The sequence below is a fragment of the Canis aureus genome, chromosome 33 (genome assembly GCF_053574225.1).
Source record: "Canis aureus isolate CA01 chromosome 33, VMU_Caureus_v.1.0, whole genome shotgun sequence".
NCBI classification, from domain to species: Eukaryota; Metazoa; Chordata; class Mammalia; order Carnivora; family Canidae; genus Canis; species Canis aureus.
The window spans coordinates 7,012,488-7,030,886 of NC_135643.1; the positions used below are offsets into that span (position 1 = coordinate 7,012,488).

Genomic DNA, 18,399 nt, shown 5'->3' on the forward strand with positions numbered 1-18,399 from the left:
GGGAGGTGCCTGCAAGCTACTCACATTCCTAAAATGCTGCCTCTTATCAACCTAAGGAATCTTGGGCTGGTGGAATTTCAAGCAATACAAGAGGGAACCATAGGACAATCTGAGCTGGGAGCATGTGATGTTAAACTGCAGGGAACGCAGGGTCACTCCCAGGCCACCTGCCCCCTGGGACAGCACCTCGGACCCAAAGGGTCTAAGAGCGACCTGCGGTGCCTGTAAAGGCAGATCCCAGGGGCCCGCTCCCAAAGGCTCTGGTTTTGTAGGTCTGGGTAAAACCCCGATGACCCCAATTCAGACAGTCCACAGACCAAACGGAGAAGAACAGACAGGCCCATTACCTATGCCTGCTTCTTATTTTTCAGCCTCTCAATGCTGTTTTCCCCCAAGGAGCTGAAGGCAAGGTAGTAGGGGAACAGTGGTCCCCTCCATTTCCATGCAGACAACATAGTCAGAATTACCCCAACTAATCCTCAATACTTGGATATTTACAGATCCAAGTGTCTGAAATTTGCTTCAACCCGGTCCAAAGGAAAAAAGAAAGCTCTGAGATATTACTAGGAGACCTAATCTAATGACCTCTGTCTTTTCACCGCGGATGAGATCATATCAAGGTTAAATTCCTGGTGTTGATAACTGTATTGTGATTATATTCTTATTCTCAGGAAATACATGCTAAAGTATTGAGAGATAAAGGGCGCGATGTCTGCAGAGTTTCTCAAACAGCTCAGAAAAATAATACACACATAGATGTGTACACATACCCATACAGAATATGATCGAGTGAAGGGGACAAGATATAAACTGTTGAGTCTGCATAGAGCATAAAGGAGTTCCCCACACTATTAGAACTCTTTGATGTGCTTGAAATTACAAAGTAGAAAGTTACAAGGAAAAAAATCCCAGGCCGGTAGGGGGTGTCAGTGAGTAGACTCCACTCTCTTTCCCTCAGTATGTATCTGAAATTTTCTACCATGAAGACAATTCCCTGTGCCAGGCCCTGGGTCTGGCGCCAGAGGCACCAACCCTGGACCAGCCAGAGAGCCTCATACCGTTTACAACATTATGGCCAATGAGGTGTGAGCTGGGAGTGCCACCTCAATCTGTGGTGCCACCTTGCACATCTTGTCCTCCCAACCCTCAACACCGAAAGGAAATAACTTTACAATCTGACTTTTGCAATGTTACTTTTTTCTGATGGTACAATTAATATCAATATTTTAGGAGAGAAGTCTTACATAGAAGCAGTTATAAGCCAGAAAAAAAAATGCCTTTCAGACACACATTGCCCCTATCACAAAAGATTTTTTATTAGGGGAGTTATTTAAAACTCCAGAGTTTACACTGGGCTTTAACACCTTTCCTCACATGGTTTTGGGGATATAAATTTAAGCTGAAAGGACAGATGGATTTCTTTTCTTTTCTTTTTTTTTTTTTTTTAGGTTCTCATTCAATTAGAATAGAAGCAAGAGATTAAATGGATCATATGATATATAACAAGAGGATGCATATGCAGAGGTAATATTAAAAATCTTTGACCAGGGCACCAGCCAATCAAAACCAATCAGAACGGATGTAGATATAAGTCCTGCAGCTGGGCCTGGCATTGACCCTTAAGCTCCCGGATTGTTGGAAATTCCAGTACCACGGAAGGCACCAGCTACTCAGTAATGTATACACTTATTGAACACCAGCTCTGTACACAAAGGAATATTAGCTCTAATAGCTGTGGTCTATTCCGATGCTCATGGGAGCTATGCCAAATTTAGGTTCATATCCAGTCTATACTCAGAGGGTGGTGACTTCACTCTTCCCAGAGATCCACATAGAGTTAAGACCCCAGAGTAATCTGAGTACAGCTCAAAAATGTTAATGACTTGGAGTGCCAGGGTGGCTCAGTCGGGTAAGTGTCTGGGTTAAGCATCTCCCTTCAGCTCAGGTCATGATCTCAGGGTCCTGGGATAGAGCCTGGTGTCAGGCTCCCTGCTCAGTGGGGAGTCTGCTTCCCCCTCCTTCCCCACCCCCGCCCCACCCCACCACTCATGTGCGAGCTCTCTCTCTCTCTCAAATAAATAATTTAAATCTTTTTAAAAATGTTAATGACTCACCCACTTTTCAAGAGCTGCTGAGCCAAACACAATGGATTTGGGGGTTAGAGATAGAGAAGGGAAACATGTGGATATTGTTCACACTCACTAATAAATACCTCCTTTTGCTTATAGTGACTTCAGGGCAAAACAAATGCTTTTGGGGACACTCCAGTGAGTCATAGGCTGAGAATAGAAACGAGCTACATTGTAACCATCTGCAAAACCTTCTCATAAATGTATTTATTAGAGGAGTGGGTAACAAACTACTCCATGAAACAGTTAAGTTTTAGAAATTTATTTCTAATTTCATGCACGGGACTTTTGAAGAAGTAAGGGTATGTTCTATCATCTTCCCACGCTGAGAGAACATTAAGTTGGTTACTCTACTGGGAAAAATCACAGCTGTTCCTTTGAGTTATAAAAGGTATGAGGGTAGAGACCTGGTCTTTGTTTTGTTTTTGTTTTTTTTTGTTTTTTTTTTTTGTTTTTTTTTTTTTACACAGTGCCTGATTCAAGACCAGAAGTAATTAACTGCTTGCTTGATCAATACTTTTTGGTGCTGAGGTAGAGAATGCTAAGGGGAATGACCTTGCCCATTCAGGTCACAGGGTACTTTTTTTTTTTTCTCCCGTAGCAATTATTGTATTTAATATAAGACAGCTGTCTTTTCCTGGCAGATGAACACGATGGCAGACCTTGTGTAGTACTTACTTATTTTTCCGGTACAGTTGCCTGTGGCAGGGTGTTCAGCCCCTGGGGAGGGGTTACACGCCTCCCAGTACTGGTCTGTGCCAGTCACAGGTAACATTTATAAGTCACTGTCTCTTGAAAATCAACACAAAATCAAATTGCGAGTGTATGATGACAGGAAGAAAATAAAATTTAAACCTGAGTTCTAAACTCATTTCATTTCAAAGTCCATTGGTATTGGGTTTTTTCTTCCCTATTTTAAGGGCAATCTCAGAAAACTTCCACAATCCCACAAGACCTGGATTCCCACCACAGTGTCGCATACATGTATGAAGAGGAATGATCAGCCTCTATGGCATCCAACAACCACCGCAGGCCATCGATGAAGCACTTCCCTTAAGTAGGCACTTCACACGCAGTGTTTGACTGGAAGGTTTTATACAATGGCCACGTGACAAGCCTTCTCTAGACATTCTCTCCATGTCTGCCTTTAAAACATTCCAAAATCTCTAGCCAAAAGCTGTGGCTTTGTTTCCTTGATCTTGTAGCTAGCAATTTCCCCGAGTGTGAGATGGCTCTTTGTAGGTTGTTTGTGCAAATAAAAGGTACCTGCTAGGTGAGGTGAAGTGGACTTCTAAATACCCTACTAAGTAAAATTCGAAGCAAGAGAACAGAAATCTGGACATGGCTTCATCACTGAGATTCTGTGTCATCTGAAGGATGAAGACACTCCAAGAAAACTATCAGCCTGGGGCAGGTGTGTCACCATGGAAAACCCTGGTTAAAAAAACATTCTAAGTCACTCGATTTCCATGTTCTTTTTAATTCAGCTCTCCCACAGCAGATTTAGCAAACCTCTCCTGCCCCATCTCAGCCCATAAAAACCCAGCAGAGCAACAGGGAGCCCTGTAAGCATCCCCAGTGAGGTCAGGATGGATGGATGCATGGTCAGAGGGGCATGTGGGTTTCGGGGGCATTGAGAAAGGCTTCTCGCTCCCCAATCCTTCCCCCAAAATCACATGGGAAGTTCTCTAACAGGGGAAAAAACATTTTTTTTAAAGTTAAAGAATAAAACGTTTTCATCCCTTAGAAAGAAAGGCCACACAGTGATTAAACTCACTCATTCATTTATTCCTTCATCCATTCACCCAACACTGATAAGTTGAGCAGAGGCTATGTGCCAGGTCCTGGGAGGTAGGAGTGCCACAGGGCCTCATGGAAAAGATGAACCTTTACAACTCACTGTAATGACAGCAGGATTTGAGAGAAGTGCGGGTGATGGAAAGTAGGGAGAGTACGCTACAACATGAAACCAGAGCCCTTTCAGGGGACGGAGGTGACACCAAAAAGGGAAAGTCAGGACAGGGAGTGAAGGAAGCCCCTGGGGTGGACGTGTTAGCTGTCTGAGCAGCCAAGCCATCTTCTTCATTTGAGCAGAGCCTGGGTTTTGTTTGCCTCTTAATCTCCACTCCTTCTACTCCTACCACGTGTGGCTTACTGGCCAACATTAGTGTTCAATCCTTTGCCAAGGCCTGATTTAACAAGGCACTGGGGAGATAATCCTGCAAGGGAGACTGGAGGAGACCTAAGCTGTGAGGTGGCCAGGAAGATTTTCTCTCTGATGAGCCATCAGGAAGGGGCATCCTCTCTCTTCTTCTCTAGGACATTGCTGTAGCTCCACTGTGCTGCCTGACATTCTGGCAACCATTTTGTAACCATGAGGAAAATTAAATTCGACAGGGCGGCCACGGCAGAAATAAAATCTGCTCTTTGGTGACAAGAGTGCCCCGGACCTTGGGATTTATATCAGTTGAAATTAGAAAATTTCCTTACCATTTAAGCCACTTAAATTGAGTTTTGTGCTATCTGTGGACAAAAGCATCCTAACTGATATGATTTACTTCATGATTTTGTGGAAGACAGCCCTCCCCTGAGGCCTCCTCACCTCTTCCAGTTCATCTGTTAAATAGACAAGCTGAATTCCCAAGGGCCATGCACAGAGCCTTCCTGTTATTTTTTCCCCAGCTCTATTCATGAAAATAAAATTAATTTTCTAGCCCATGAATTAAACATTGCTGCTGCCGGCTGAAAGATTTTAGCAACAGCCTTTTGTTGGCAAGAGAAGCAAGATCCTGACATGTTCTAAAATAAGCCGCAAGAAGGCAGAAGGGTAGGAAGTGGAGGCAAAGGGGAGGAGGCCATTAAAAGGAAGAAGGAAGGATCGCCAGATCCCACTCATGTCCAGCTTCTCCGAACTGCCAGCCTGTGGCTGGACTTAAGGGAGTGCATCTCTAACTTTAGCATACAGATGAATCACCTGGAGACCTTATGAAAATGCAGGTCCCGATTCAGGATGGGGTCTGAACATCTCTATTTCTAACAAGCTCCCAGGCGACGTCGATGCTGCTGGTCCATGGACCACAGCCTGCCAGGATCCACAGAGCCCTCTAACTCATCCTAGGAAGCTGCAAAAAGGGAAGCATGATAGAGGAAGGACGACTCAGCAGGCCTGAAATGAGGACTGGTGAGAACCAGCTACTTAAACTTGGGCTCAAGGGAGGAAGAGAGGTAAGGACAAGCCCCCTTGTGTGGACACACAGGTACCTTTTAGAGACCAGGAAGAGTAGAGAACGGGGGAAAATGGGTGGAGGATGGCACTCAGGGTCTGGTACTCTAATACTTCTGGGCGTTTTAGTGTTTAGTCTCAGGACAGTACCTTTGAGTCTGTGAAATCAAATACCCAACTGAGATGTTACTCTTGGCCTCCCCTCAGATGCGGACAGCCTGAAGGAGATGGCCCAGTGGCCACCTGCTCCAGGTGTGTGCCCCAGGATCTTTCCTGGAAAACTTTAGACTAGTTTTAGTCTAAAGTGTCTAGTCTAAAAATTTTGCTCCAGACCACCTCATCGTAGCAGGAATTGGTGTGTGCGATGGGCTGAGAGGAGGAGAAAGTTAGGTAGAGGTGGAAGGGCAGGCTTCCTGCAAGCCCAATCTCCTCCTGGCCCTGCTTTTCCCTGCCATGGATTTGGTCCCTGACCACCTCCAGCCTTGCTGGACCATCAGGTTTCTGCTCTGTCTCCACCCCCCCCCCCCCCCGCGCCCAGATCTCCACCTCCACTCTTGCCTGTGGCCACAATACCATGTCACCCAAACCCCGAGCAGGCCAGGCACAGGCCTCCTGCCAGGCTCAGCACAGCTGCCTCCTCCTGCAGGGAGCCTCCCCAACTTCCCCAGGCCTGCGTGCTGTAACCAAGGCCGCCTCAGCCTTACCACTGGTGTATCTGTCTGTCTCTCCAACTGACCTCTGAGTGCCATCAAGTCAGGGATTGTGCTGCCACCTGGCAGGTAATGGGTGAGTAGTAAATATTACTAAACAAGTGAATTAAATAATGGTTCTCAGCCCGTTGTGCATCAGAAATATGCGAGTGGTAAGAAATAATAATAATAATAAAATAATAGTAAGAAGAAAAAGCAGCAGCAGCAGCCAGGGCATCACTCTTAGAGATTCCAATTTAGTAGGTCTAGGTGAGGGCCAAGGCTTCCAAAAATTGTAAAGGATTCCCAAGTGATTTTGATGTGCAATCAGTTTTGACAGTCACTGGAATGGAAAAAAAGGAATGAATTTGTGGATGGATGAATACGTGACTGCATGTGCAACCGTGAGGACCTCTCTCAGGGCCACTCACACATAATGAACAAAGGATAGGCACTGAAGAGGAAGGACAGCTGGTACCTATTGTTGCGGCCACCATCTCATTAGCAGAGGAAATAAAATCAGAGACAACTGCCTTGACCGCATGACCGGGGCTTTCACGAGCTGGCAGGCTGGAATAAGGCTCAGCCTCCAAAAGATGAGCTAAACAAAGGGAAGGAGAGAAGGGAAGCAGGATACGAATGGCACAGGGCTCACACTTCCTCTGTGCTGGCTTCCAGGCTAAGTTCTTTTTTTTTTTTCTTTTTAAATTCCGGTATAGTTAACATACAGTGTCCTGTCAGTTTCAAGTGTACAGTATAGTGATTCAGCACTTGGGTACCTCTCACCCTGTGCTCACCACAAGTCAGGCCAAGTTCTTTACTATGTTGTTTCATTTCACTCCAGATGTTATACTGTTAATTATCCTCATTGTGCACTTGGGGAAGGTTAGGGGGGTGAGTGATCTGCCCAAGGCCAAACTTGGGGGGGTGGTTTTTGATCCCCGACCCTCACTCCAAAGCCCATCCTCTTAACCTCGGGGTGAAGAGACAGTACACGTCATAGCAGGGACAGGTAGACCACAGGCCTGAAACTACAGCATGTCAAAATAAACACTCGAGTATCATGTCACCCAAAGATATGGTTCTGTTTTACAAAATCTTAAAAAACCATCATGGCTGTGTTGCCTTTTGTGAATTGATCAATGGCTTTTCCTGGCAATTATTATCATTTTATACTATCCAAAACCTAGTTAAAAGGCAAAACCAAAAATGTTACAGCAAGGTCATGATTGAACATTTAGATTTAAAGGCTGGGCCTTATATTTGAGCCACAAGTGCTCCAAGCCCCAGACAGACGATGAAGCCAGGGCTGGGTTCAAGACGTAGGCCCCCATTGTGGGAGGTAATGACAACAGACGCACTGAGTGTCTACCCCCTGGCAGGCACTCTCACACGTGCCCCAGTTCTCAAAACTTTCAGCTCCACGTTACTGTCTCCCTTTCACAGATGAGAAGGCCGAGGCTCACAACCTGGAAGGGGACTTTGTATGAAGTTGAATCAAGTGGCAGCACCGGGATTCCAGCCCTGGTTTCTACTCAGCAGCACTGCTCATTTCAAGATCACAGTACTGTCTGCAGTGACCTTGACTGGTTTTAGAAAAAACTGAGTTAATAATGTTAACCTCAAACCTATATTTATAGTTGTTGGGACTATTAAGCTAGCAAGAGTGTACTCTGTTCTCCGGTTCTGCTGCTCTCCAGCCTCAGTGAGGCATTTGGTGCTTGCCCATTTATTAAAAATGCAAGAGTTGCAACAATGGCCTGGGAATTACAGGGCTTAAAGGGAAGATTCATTTTTGTTTTTTGGTTTTTTAAGGAGTTTGGGCGTTAAAGTGTTGGTTCATTTGTTTTAAACACTACTCAAGAAGACAGGGATGAGGGGGAAAACCAAGTCAAAATTAAGACCCAAAGAGATTCAGAGAAATGAGTGAGCCCGGTTTCTACAGCAATGCTAACTGGGCTGTGCTCAAAAAACCCTAAAGAAAACACTAAAGACCAGGTGAGTTGTCAGCTAAACAAAAAGATACTTATCTACAAACTAGTCACCTTTGGGAGGAAAATAGGAAAAAGGTAGAATCCAAGAGAAGGGAAGGGGTGGAGGGAGGAAGGACTAAGAGGGATTCATGTTTATTTCTCTGTGGGAACTTTGAGAAGGAACCTTTTAGTTTCCAAAGCCAAAGCAATCTTTTCCATTCAAGAGAGTCAACAAAGCCAAGTTCTGTGTCAGCTTCGTAGAATTTGTTGTGCTGCAGGAAGGCCTTTTTCCCTTCTACTGAAGAAAAAGAGCCAGTATCAGGACCTATAATAACGGCAGCCGATAATTACTGAACACCAACCAAGGGCTGGGTACTGTGCTGTGATTTACACATAATCTCAAATTTAGTTCTCACAACTTTCTAAGCAAGAGGTATTAATACACCCATTTTACAGGTGAGAAAGCTGAAGTTTAGAGATGTTAGCTTGTCCAAAGTCATGTGGCTGACAAGTTAGAGAGCAGGGATTCGTGTTCAGATACATCTCTCTCCTGAGCCACGCTCACCCTAGAAAAAACCTAGAGGCAAGGCAGAAGTCTGAGGCTACATCTTCTTGGGGTTCCTCAACAATTTTAGGGACTTGATAAAAAAAAAAAAAAAACAAAACAGCAGCACAACCCACTAAAGGCATCAAGACCAACCCAGGTCATGGAGGCAGGTAAACTCGGTGCCTGACAAGAGATAGCTCATCTTCAGTCAACTCTCAGAATTGCACAGAATCTGATTGATGGGGACACCTGGGTGGCTCAGCGGTTGGGCGCCTGCCTTCGGCCCAGGGTGTAATCCTGGAGTCCCAGGATCAAGTCCTACATTGGGCTCTCAGCATGGAGGCTGCTTCTCCCTCTGCCTGTGTCTCTGCCTCTCTCTGTGTCTTCCATGAATAAATAAATAAAATCTTAAAAAAAAAAAAAGAATCTGATTGGTGGACCAGCACTCTCCAAATCCCAGCCTCTCCTGATGCTCCCATCCCCCAGACGGCTTGGTTAACCCCTGCCTCCTCTCAGCTTTAAACCCAACCCCCTATTTGTCCCCAGGCAAGATAGAGGAAGGGAGCAGGGCAAATTACTGCTTTTCCTGCCTCATACTTCCAATGACGTCATCCCAAGAGGGGGGAAAAAAGCCATGATGTCACCATGGGACATAATCAGGGGACTCAGATGACACTTAGACTCCGGAAAAGTCCCTGACATTTCTGAAAACCAATAGCCAGAATGCCTGGAGACAGGCGAGGCCAAGCTCACTGGAAAGGAGCCCAGGACTCTTCACACCATGACTGCTGCTACTCGCTCTTCTGTTCCACTCATTTTGGGATTCAGGGCATGGGCTAACCGTGCCTTTGCCAAAAACTCTTCACGTAGGCACTTTTGTGAGCTCAAGCCTTCAGGTGAAGATGTTTCTTCCAGTCAGAGTTTATGTTTTTCTGTCCTTGAAACACATAAACTCATCCCTCAGGACCTGTGGGCGCCAAGAGCATTCTGTTCTGACAGGGCCGCCCACTCAGAAAAGGGCAAATACAAGGAGGGGAAACAACTTGCTCTGGCCCCAAGGAGAGTCAGCAAAAGGTGGAGGGACTAGGCAGTGGAGGAGGCTGGACTGAACAACTTGATGGATCTTTCACAGGTGACATTCTACCACTCCACACGTTACTCTCTATGTGCTGCACACCTAACACAGTCTCTGCTGGGCGCACTTAATTGATGCCTCTTGTTTCCAGAGCAACCTCACCTAGGGCTGAAGGGTGGCCAGCAAGGGAAGGGCTAAGCCTATGTCTTTGAGAACCTATGTCTCTAAAGTGGGTGAAGCAGCCCATTAGTGCATGAACTCAGCCCTAAAGCTAGGTAGAGGGCAGCCCCAGTGGCACAGCGGTGTAGCGCCGCCTGCAGCCCGGGGTGTGATCCTGGGGACCCTGGATCGAGTCCCACATCGGGCTTCCTGCATGGAGCCTGCTTCTCCCTCTGCCTGTGCCTCTGCCCCCCTCTCTCTGTGTGTCTCTATGAATAAATAAATAAAATCTTAAAAAAATAAAAATAAAAAAATAAAGCTAGATAGAACCAGTGGCAGAGGTAGTGAAACAGGGCATCCAGTGGGGGAAATTGTGTGAGTGAAGAACCCAGGGCTTCCACTGAAAATAACCCTATATATCCTAGCAATCAGCACAACCAATCTCAACTAGTCTCTGTCTCTTTCCTCCCTCACAAGAAGTCCATCGGATGACATTCATTTGTTTAGAATGTATCGAAGTCGAAATTTTGGACTCTGAAAGGACAACAGTCACCACTGTTCTTTTCTTTTTTTCCTCTTCCTCTCTTTTCTTCCTTTCTTTTTCCCCCCCTCATGATACAATGAAGCACAGGTAGGGAGAGAATCAAGATTCAGAAAACGGAGCCGATAGAAGGTAGTTAAGAGAGAAGACTCTCCAGGGAGGTATAAGACTAGGCTTCAGCAGCATCACCCACAAAGGGAAAGCAGATTCCTGCAGTGTGTGGGCTTCTCCGGGGAAGCTGTAAGAGTCTGGGGCTGAGGGAGGTGTCCTCTGGCCAAGGTCTTTCAGAAACAAAGATTCTGTCTTCACCGCAGGAAACAGCCTGGAAAGGGCAGAGCCGACTTGGCCAGCCTGGAGAAGAAGCCTTGTCCTTGTGGCTCCCGGTGGAGTGCCGGGGTCAACAGGGTTTGGGGGCTGTAGGGAGTGAAGCCTGTGAGCCCTGTGGCACTCCAGGCAAGTACAGAAATGTGGGAATGTTTTATGTGCCCACTTCTCCCTGAACCTTGGATGGCCCTGCCCTATTAAGGCTAAGCCCCAATTCCCTAGAGGCAGGTGGGCTCTGAAGTTCAAAGGTACGGTCCCAGCCCAGGAAAGGGAGGTCAGAGCTCCGCGGAGGCTCTGAGGCTGCAAGGGCTTCAGCTGGCATGTCTAGTTAAAGGGATGTGTCCGTGAGGTACTGGCTGAACATCTTAGAATCTAGTCATTTGGAGATAAACGAAGAAGGAAGACAGAGTTAAACCAATACGTAAGGGCACCTGGGTGGCTCAGGGGTTGAGCATCTATCTTTGACTCAGGTTGTGATCCGGGGTCCGGGTCCAGTCTGCATCCTATGTCTCTGCTTATGTCTCTGCCTCTCTATGTCTCTCATGAATAAATAAATAAAATCTTTATTTTATTTATTTATTTATGATAGTCACACAGAGAGAGAGAGAGAGACAGACAGACAGACAGAGACATAGGCAGAGGGAGAAGCAGGCTCCATGCACCAGGAGCCCGATGTGGGATTCGATCCCGGGTCTCCAGGATCGCGCCCTGGGCCAAAGGCAGGCGCTAAACTGCTGGGATCCCCAGATAAAATCTTTAAAAAAAAGAGATCAATACATAATCACAAAGATGATGGTGAAAAGAACCCAGAATTGAGGTGGCGCACTGAATGGGGGAGGCACAAGCAGGGGGCTGCCAAGAGCTTTTAGGGGACTTAAAAAAGGCTTCACGGACAGGGCACCTGGCTGGCTCAGAGGAGCAGGTGACTCTTGATATTGGGGTTCTGAGTTCCAGCTCTGGAGCTGGGCGTGGAGCTCACGTGAAGGGGGGAAAATGGTGCCATGGATTCCCAAAGACTCTGGACCCTCTCACCATCCTTCAACGCCCCAGTCTCTCTCAGCCACACCCCCCCTAAGAGTTATCAGGCTCTGGATGGATTTGCTTCCAATACAGAGGGGCTGTAGGGTTTCAAGGGAAGGCTGTCAAGGCAACCCCAGTGGCTCTTGATCTACCTAGGCATTTGAAGCTGGCACTTTACCAAATAAGCTCTATAGAAAGAAGTCCTCTTATTTTCTTCCTTTTCCCGTCTGGAAACAAAAGTAGGTTGTGTTTCTCCTGCCCCCATTCCTTGGAGATCCCGGAATGGAGAGCTAAAAGGGCTTCTTGGATTACCTCATCAAATTCTCAGCCCAGGATATCAGTGCCTGTGCCTTTGGCCCTGGCAACTGAAACCAAAAGCAGTTCCTGGGGCCAGGGGGACCTGCCAGGTGGTTCAGAGACCAGCCACCGGAGTGCTGCAGGGCAGCCGCTGAACCCCTGGGGCCCAGGAAATGGGGGAGTGGGTGGGTGCGATGGGCCTCTCCTGGGCTCCCTCCCCTGCCAGCAAGGAGGGTGGCGGGAGAGCCACGGGTGCGGCGGGGACCCTGCAGACCCGCGCTGGCCAGAGAAGGGCAGGGCCTGGAGGAGGCTCCACGGCCACAGCTACAGCTTTGTGCTGCGGTCGGAGCGCGCTCGCCGGGGCCTGGGTTTGCTCGCTGAGAAACTTCCCGGACGGTGTAAGCGCAACTGGACACAGCGCGGGGCAGGGACGTGCAGGGCGGCAGCGACAGGGCCCGTGGGGTAGCAGGGAAACTGGCTTCTTCCCTCTCATGCATGAAAATCAAGACTGATTCTGTGCGGGTCTTTCCACCTTGCTCCGCTCCTTTTCTCATCCTTACCTCGGCCCGCGGAGGAGGCGGCGACCCTGAGCGGCGGCAGACGGGAAGCCCGCCGCGGCCCGCACTGGCGACAACCGTCCCTCCTGCCGTCCCTGCTGCCGTCCCTGCTGCCGTCCCCGCTGCCGTCCCCCCTGCCGTCCCGCTGCCGTCCCGCCTGCCGTCCCTCCTGCCGTCCCCCCCTGCCGCCCCCCCTGCCGTCCCCGCTGCCGTCCCGCTGCCGTCCCTCCTGCCGTCCCGACTGCCGTCCCGCCTGCGGTCCCGCCTGCCGTCCCGCCTGCCGTCCTCCCTGCCGTCCCCCCTGCCGTCCCGCTGCCGTCCCGCCTGCCGTCCTCCCTGCCGTCCCCCCTGCCGTCCCGCTGCCGTCCCCCCTGCCGTCCCTCCTGCCGTCCCCCCTGCCGTCCCTCCTGCCGTCCCCCCTGCCGTCCCCCCTGCCGTCCCGCCTGCCGTCCCTCCTGCCGTCCCCCCTGCCGTCCCGACTGCCGTCCCGACTGCCGTCCCGCCTGCCGTCCCGCCTGCGGTCCCCCCTGCCGTCCCGCTGCCGTCCCGCCTGCCGTCCCGCCTGCCGGCCCCCCCTGCCGCCCCCCCTGCCGTCCCCGCTGCCGTCCCGCTGCCGTCCCCCCTGCGGTCCCGCCTGCCGTCCCTCCTGCCGTCCCCCCTGCCGTCCCTCCTGCCGTCCCCCCCTGCCGTCCCCGCTGCCGTCCCGCTGCCGTCCCCCCTGCCGTCCCGCCTGCCGTCCCTCCTGCCGTCCCCCCTGCCGTCCCGACTGCCGTCCCGCCTGCGGTCCCGCCTGCCGTCCCGCCTGCCGTCCTCCCTGCCGTCCCGCCTGCCGTCCCGCCTGCCGTCCCCCCTGCCGTCCCGCCTGCGGTCCCCCCTGCCGTCCCGCTGCCGTCCCGCCTGCCGTCCCGCCTGCCGGCCCCCCCTGCCGCCCCCCCTGCCGTCCCCGCTGCCGTCCCCCCTGCCGTCCCGCTGCCGTCCCCCCTGCCGTCCCTCCTGCCGTCCCCCCCTGCCGCCCCCCCTGCCGTCCCCGCTGCCGTCCCTCCTGCCGTCCCCCCTGCCGTCCCGACTGCCGTCCCGCCTGCGGTCCCGCCTGCCGTCCCGCCTGCCGTCCTCCCTGCCGTCCCGCCTGCGGTCCCCCCTGCCGTCCCGCTGCCGTCCCGCCTGCCGTCCCGCTGCCGTCCCGCCTGCCGTCCCCCCTTCCGTCCCCGCTGCCGTCCCCCCTGCCGTCCCGCTGCCGTCCCGCCTGCCGTCCCCACTGCCGTCCCCCCTGCCGTCCCCTCTGCCGTCCCCCCTGCCGTCCCCCCTGCCGTCCCCCCTGCCGTCCCCCCTGCCGTCCCGCCTGCCGTCCCCCCTGCGTCCCTCCTGCCGTCCCCCCTGCCGTCCCTTCTGCCGTCCCCCCTGCCGTCCCGCTGCCGTCCCGCCTGCCGTCCCGCCTGCCGTCCCCCCTGCCGTCCCGCTGCCGTCCCGCCTGCCGTCCCTCCTGCCGTCCCCCCCTGCCGCCCCCCCTGCCGTCCCCGCTGCCGTCCCGCTGCCGTCCCCCCTGCCGTCCCGCCTGCCGTCCCTCCTGCCGTCCCCCCTGCCGTCCCGACTGCCGTCCCGACTGCGGTCCCGCCTGCCGTCCCTCCTGCCGTCCTGCCGTCCCTCCTGCCGTCCCTCCTGCCGTCCCCCCTGCCGTCCCGCTGCCGTCCCGCCTGCCGTCCCTCCTGCCGTCCCGCCTGCCGTCCCTCCTGCCGTCCCTCCTGCCGTCCCCCCTGCCGTCCCGCTGCCGTCCCGCCTGCCGTCCCCCCTGCCGTCCCCCCTGCCGTCCCTCCTGCCGTCCCTCCTGCCGTCCCTCCTGCCGTCCCCCCTGCCGTCCCGCTGCCGTCCCGCCTGCCGTCCCTCCTGCCGTCCCGCCTGCCGTCCCTCCTGCCGTCCCGCCTGCCGTCCCTCCTGCCGTCCCGCCTGCCGTCCCTCCTGCCGTCCCTCCTGCCGTCCCTCCTGCCGTCCGCCCTGCCGTCCCGCTGCCGTCCCTCCTGCCGTCCCCCCTGCCGTCCCGCTGCCGTCCCTCCTGCCGTCCCTCCTGCCGTCCCGCCTGCCGTCCCTCCCGCGACGCGCAGTTTGCCCTCTGGACCCCAAGTCCCTCCCGCTCTCCCGCCGGGAGCCGGCCAAGGCGCCCACCGGGCCAGAGGGCGCGGGAGGCCGAAGCTGCAAATCCCTGGACAGAGAGAAACGCCAGCGGCCCCGAAGGAGCGGCCACTGCAGGTCCCGCGCGGGGCGGGGCGCGTGGCAGAAGCGAGCGCAGGGCTGGGGGCGGCCTGGCCTGGCTCGGGGCTCGGGGCTCGGGGCTCGGGACTCGGGGCTCGGGGCTCGGGGCCCGGGCCCGGGGGCGCCGGCGGGACTTACCCCAGAGCAGGGTGAGCGGCTGGGCCGCGGGGATCAGCGCCAGGGAGTACAGGGCCGCCAAGTGGAGCAGGCTCATCAGGACCACGTTCCTCCAGACGACGCCGTGCCGCGGGCCGCCGCCGTCCCCGGGGCCTTCGACCCTCGGCCGGATCTCCTCCTTGGCGCCGCGGAAGGGGACCTGCCCCCCGTCGGCGGCCGGGCCCGGCATGGCTGGGAGCGGTGGGCGGCGGCGGCCACAGCGGGCGGGTCCCGGCCGGCGGAGCCCTCCGGGGGCGGCGGGGGGAGGTGGCCCTCTCCGGTTCCCTCCCTCTTCTTCGGCCGTTCAGCGCGCACTGAGGATGCAGGTCCCGGCGCGCGGCATCTGCTGCTGGCGAGCCTCCCGCGCGGCTGCAGGCCGGGCTCGGCTGCGAGGAAGGGGAGGCGAGCGCCGGGGCGGGAGCGGGAGCGCGGGGGGGGGGGCGGGAGGGGGAGCGGGAGGGGCAGCGGGAGCGGGTCCCGGGGGAGCGGGGAGGCGGGCCCTGCAGAGCCACAGCCAATCAGGATCGCCTGTGGACTCTTAAAGAGGAAGGCGCCCTCCTGGCCTGGCTGGGCTGCCGGGCTCCGCGGCCCCGCACCGTGAGCCCTCCGGGCGGGCGGTGGGATGGGGCTCCCCTGACCCGGAGCTCACACAACTTTTGTCGTTTTTGTGTGCTTCTCCAGCTCCAAAAATACCTTTCCCTTTTGGAAGGTCTTTTTTTTTTTTTTTTTTTTTTTTCTTTTGAAGGCAAAGTCCACTAGTATTGGAAAATTTAAAATGACCTGTCTGGAGTCGCAACACAAGTGAAGGCCGAATCTGTATCCGAGATGAGAATGAGAAGTCCAAGTGTCTCTGCCGGTGGAGGGATGGAGGGATGGAGGGATGGAGGGATGGAGGCAGCTGCTCAACTTTTAATTAGGCAGCTGCAGCCAGATGCCCAGGAGGTGCTCAGTTCAGTTCGTGCCTATCAGAGGACGCACACACGGTGTATCAGCCCACAGTGCCCTGCCTGCCCACCGCGCAGCCCCAGATCTGCGCAGCTCTGCTTCCGGCCTATTCTGGGCTAACCAACGCACTTCTGGACTATCTCCTTCGTTCTCAGTTGATGGAATATTGTAAATTCAGCACCATTGTGAATGGGGCTTTAGAAAAATCACCCAGAATGTTTCAAGGAAAATTAACCCGTGAAAAATGTGTGTGTGTGCACTCTTCTCTTTGCAGATAATTTAGAGCTGTGAAGAGGGGGCCCTAATTGCACAGAAGTGCTAGGAGGGGTGAGCTGGTCCTGTCCCAAGCAGGCATGGTTGCACCTAAGGCTGGTGCAGAAGAAAAAGGCCTTAGGACTGGAAGTCCGGGGCTCTGAGTTCTAGTTCTAAGTCAATGTGACCCAGCTTTGCTCTCCAGACACAAATTTCCTTATGGGGGGAACAGAACTAATTTTTACTCTTTTCTCCCAACTTGCAAAAGTCTATGAATGTGAGTTTGAAGGAGCACCATTATGTTGACAAATAAAGCTGATGTTTGGGTTACCCATTGTTAGGAATCCTTTCCAGGTTTCTGGGAAAGGGGGAAAAATTAGAACTGACTGCATAAAAGGGCCATACATGAGTATCTTACTGTTAGCAGACCTGAACCAGTCCAATCAGCTACATTAAAATAATGTCTGATTTAATGTGGCTGTGGAATTGGGGCCACTGAGGCAGTGTTACAGTGGCACTTCAGATGGAGCTGAAATTATAGAATGAAAGGAAATTTGCCTGGTGACCAGCTGGATAAATATTGGTACTGAATAATGACTAGTGAGACAATGGAACATGAAATTAAAGGATATCAATTTCATTAGCCTGCTCAACCTGGGCTTTATAATGAACCACTTTTTCTTCACACCAGCCCTCTCCTTCCCATTCCTACCAGACCCACATGCTGCCTGCAGGTCTTTAGTTCAGACTGCCCTTTCTCTCAGGGATGGGCTAGTTACTTAGCCAAAAATCTCTGGGTATTATAATGACTCTCCTCACACTCACTCTAACCATTCAGTCATTTATTTGGGATTTATTGGGCACCTGCTATATGCCAGGAGTAGTGAACACTGGGGATGCAAGGATGAATAAGTTTTGGTCCCTGCCCCTAAAGGAGCTCCTCACAAGGGAGGGAAGAGATTCAAACAAATGTAACTTCTTGGCTATGACTTTGGAAGGATAGGAAGGTATAGTCCATTATCAGAAAAAAAAATTATTATACATCAAGCATAGATCCCAAGAGTCCAAGGGAGACAGCAAAACAGTTCTTTACTTGACCCCTGGGTACATTGTCTATTGGATAAACTACTCCGTCTTGAATCTATCTTGAATGAATATCTTCCTCTCCTCCCTCCATTGAGTCAGACTGCATTGGCCAATCATTTGAGCAGGTTGGACTCAGGATGGAGGAGGGGATGTTTGTAGGTGTTGGGGGTGGGGGGAAGTGCTCTTTAGGTCTTTCAGACCCTGCCCACAAAAGGATAATTGAAGGAAAATGATTTTTCCAGATCTAATCTCAAAGTGAAGTCTCTACAGATACAAAATATACTTTTGTTGATAGTGACTGTCCCCTGTAGCATATTATGCCATCAGGGCTACTGTCTCTTCCCATCTAAGGTCTTTCTAAAAGACCTTAGTATATTTTCTTAGCTTTGGTCTAGAACCCAGAAGTGAATGAGTGTTCCACTTACTCCTTAATGGGGGCAATTGGGAGAGTAAACCTTATCCTGTCAAATAAATACTTACCAAAAATGTGGTTAAGAGCCCTAATAGTAATATATACAAGATAAAGTGGAGGAACAAAGGAAGGAATGGTTACAGAGGGAGGGAGGAGGAGGGGTAATATCTGAGTAGCTTTTTTTTAACTTGATTTTTTAAAGTTTTTTTTTATTTGTGGTAAAATGTGCATAAATCTTAACCATTTTTAAACGTTCAGTTCAATAGTGTTAACTATTAAATAATAAATATATAAATCTCCACACCTTTTTCAACTTGCAAAACTGAAACTCTATGCACATTAAACAATAATCCCCTATCTCTCCCTCTCCCTAGCCGGACAACTGTCATTGTACTTTCTATTTCCATGACTTTGACTACTCTAGATACCTGATATAAGTGGAATCATACAGTGTTTGTCTTTTTGTATGACTGGATTATTTCACTTAGCACAATGTCTTCAAGGTTCATCCATGTTGTATTATGTGTCAGAATTTCCTTCCTGGGATGCCTGGGTGGCTCAGTGGATGAGCGTCTGCCTTTGGCTCAGGGCGTGATCTTGGGATCCGGGATCGAGTCCCACATTGGGCTCCTTGTGGGGAGCCTGCTTCTCCCTCTGCCTGTGTCTCTGCCTCTCCCTGTGCCTCTCATAAATAAATAAAATCCTTTAAAAAAAAAAAAAGAATTTCCTTCCTTTTCAAGGCCAAATAATATCCCATTGTATGTATTGCC

The 18,399-nt window shown here is 51.9% G+C and overlaps 1 protein-coding gene and 2 long non-coding RNA genes across 3 annotated transcripts in view; 2 read left to right on the forward strand and 1 right to left on the reverse strand.

Moving 5' to 3' along the window:
* The window catches only part of SCD5 (stearoyl-CoA desaturase 5), a 151,734-nt gene extending 136,416 nt beyond the window's left edge, over window positions 1–15,318 (reverse strand). Inside the window, exon 1 of the mRNA XM_077882733.1 lies at window positions 14,917–15,318. Within this exon, the coding sequence (XP_077738859.1) occupies window positions 14,917–15,124 (208 nt within the window). The 5' untranslated portion in view covers window positions 15,125–15,318. The remainder of the gene's footprint in view (window positions 1–14,916) is intronic.
* On the forward strand, window positions 4,955–8,679 carry LOC144304210 (uncharacterized). The gene is made up of 2 exons (XR_013371154.1): window positions 4,955–5,354; window positions 7,488–8,679. It is a non-coding gene; the product is annotated as an uncharacterized LOC144304210 (long non-coding RNA).
* LOC144304231 (uncharacterized) lies at window positions 12,052–16,461 on the forward strand. The gene is made up of 2 exons (XR_013371171.1): window positions 12,052–12,375; window positions 15,680–16,461. It is a non-coding gene; the product is annotated as an uncharacterized LOC144304231 (long non-coding RNA).
* Window positions 16,462–18,399: the final 1,938 nt, after the last annotated feature.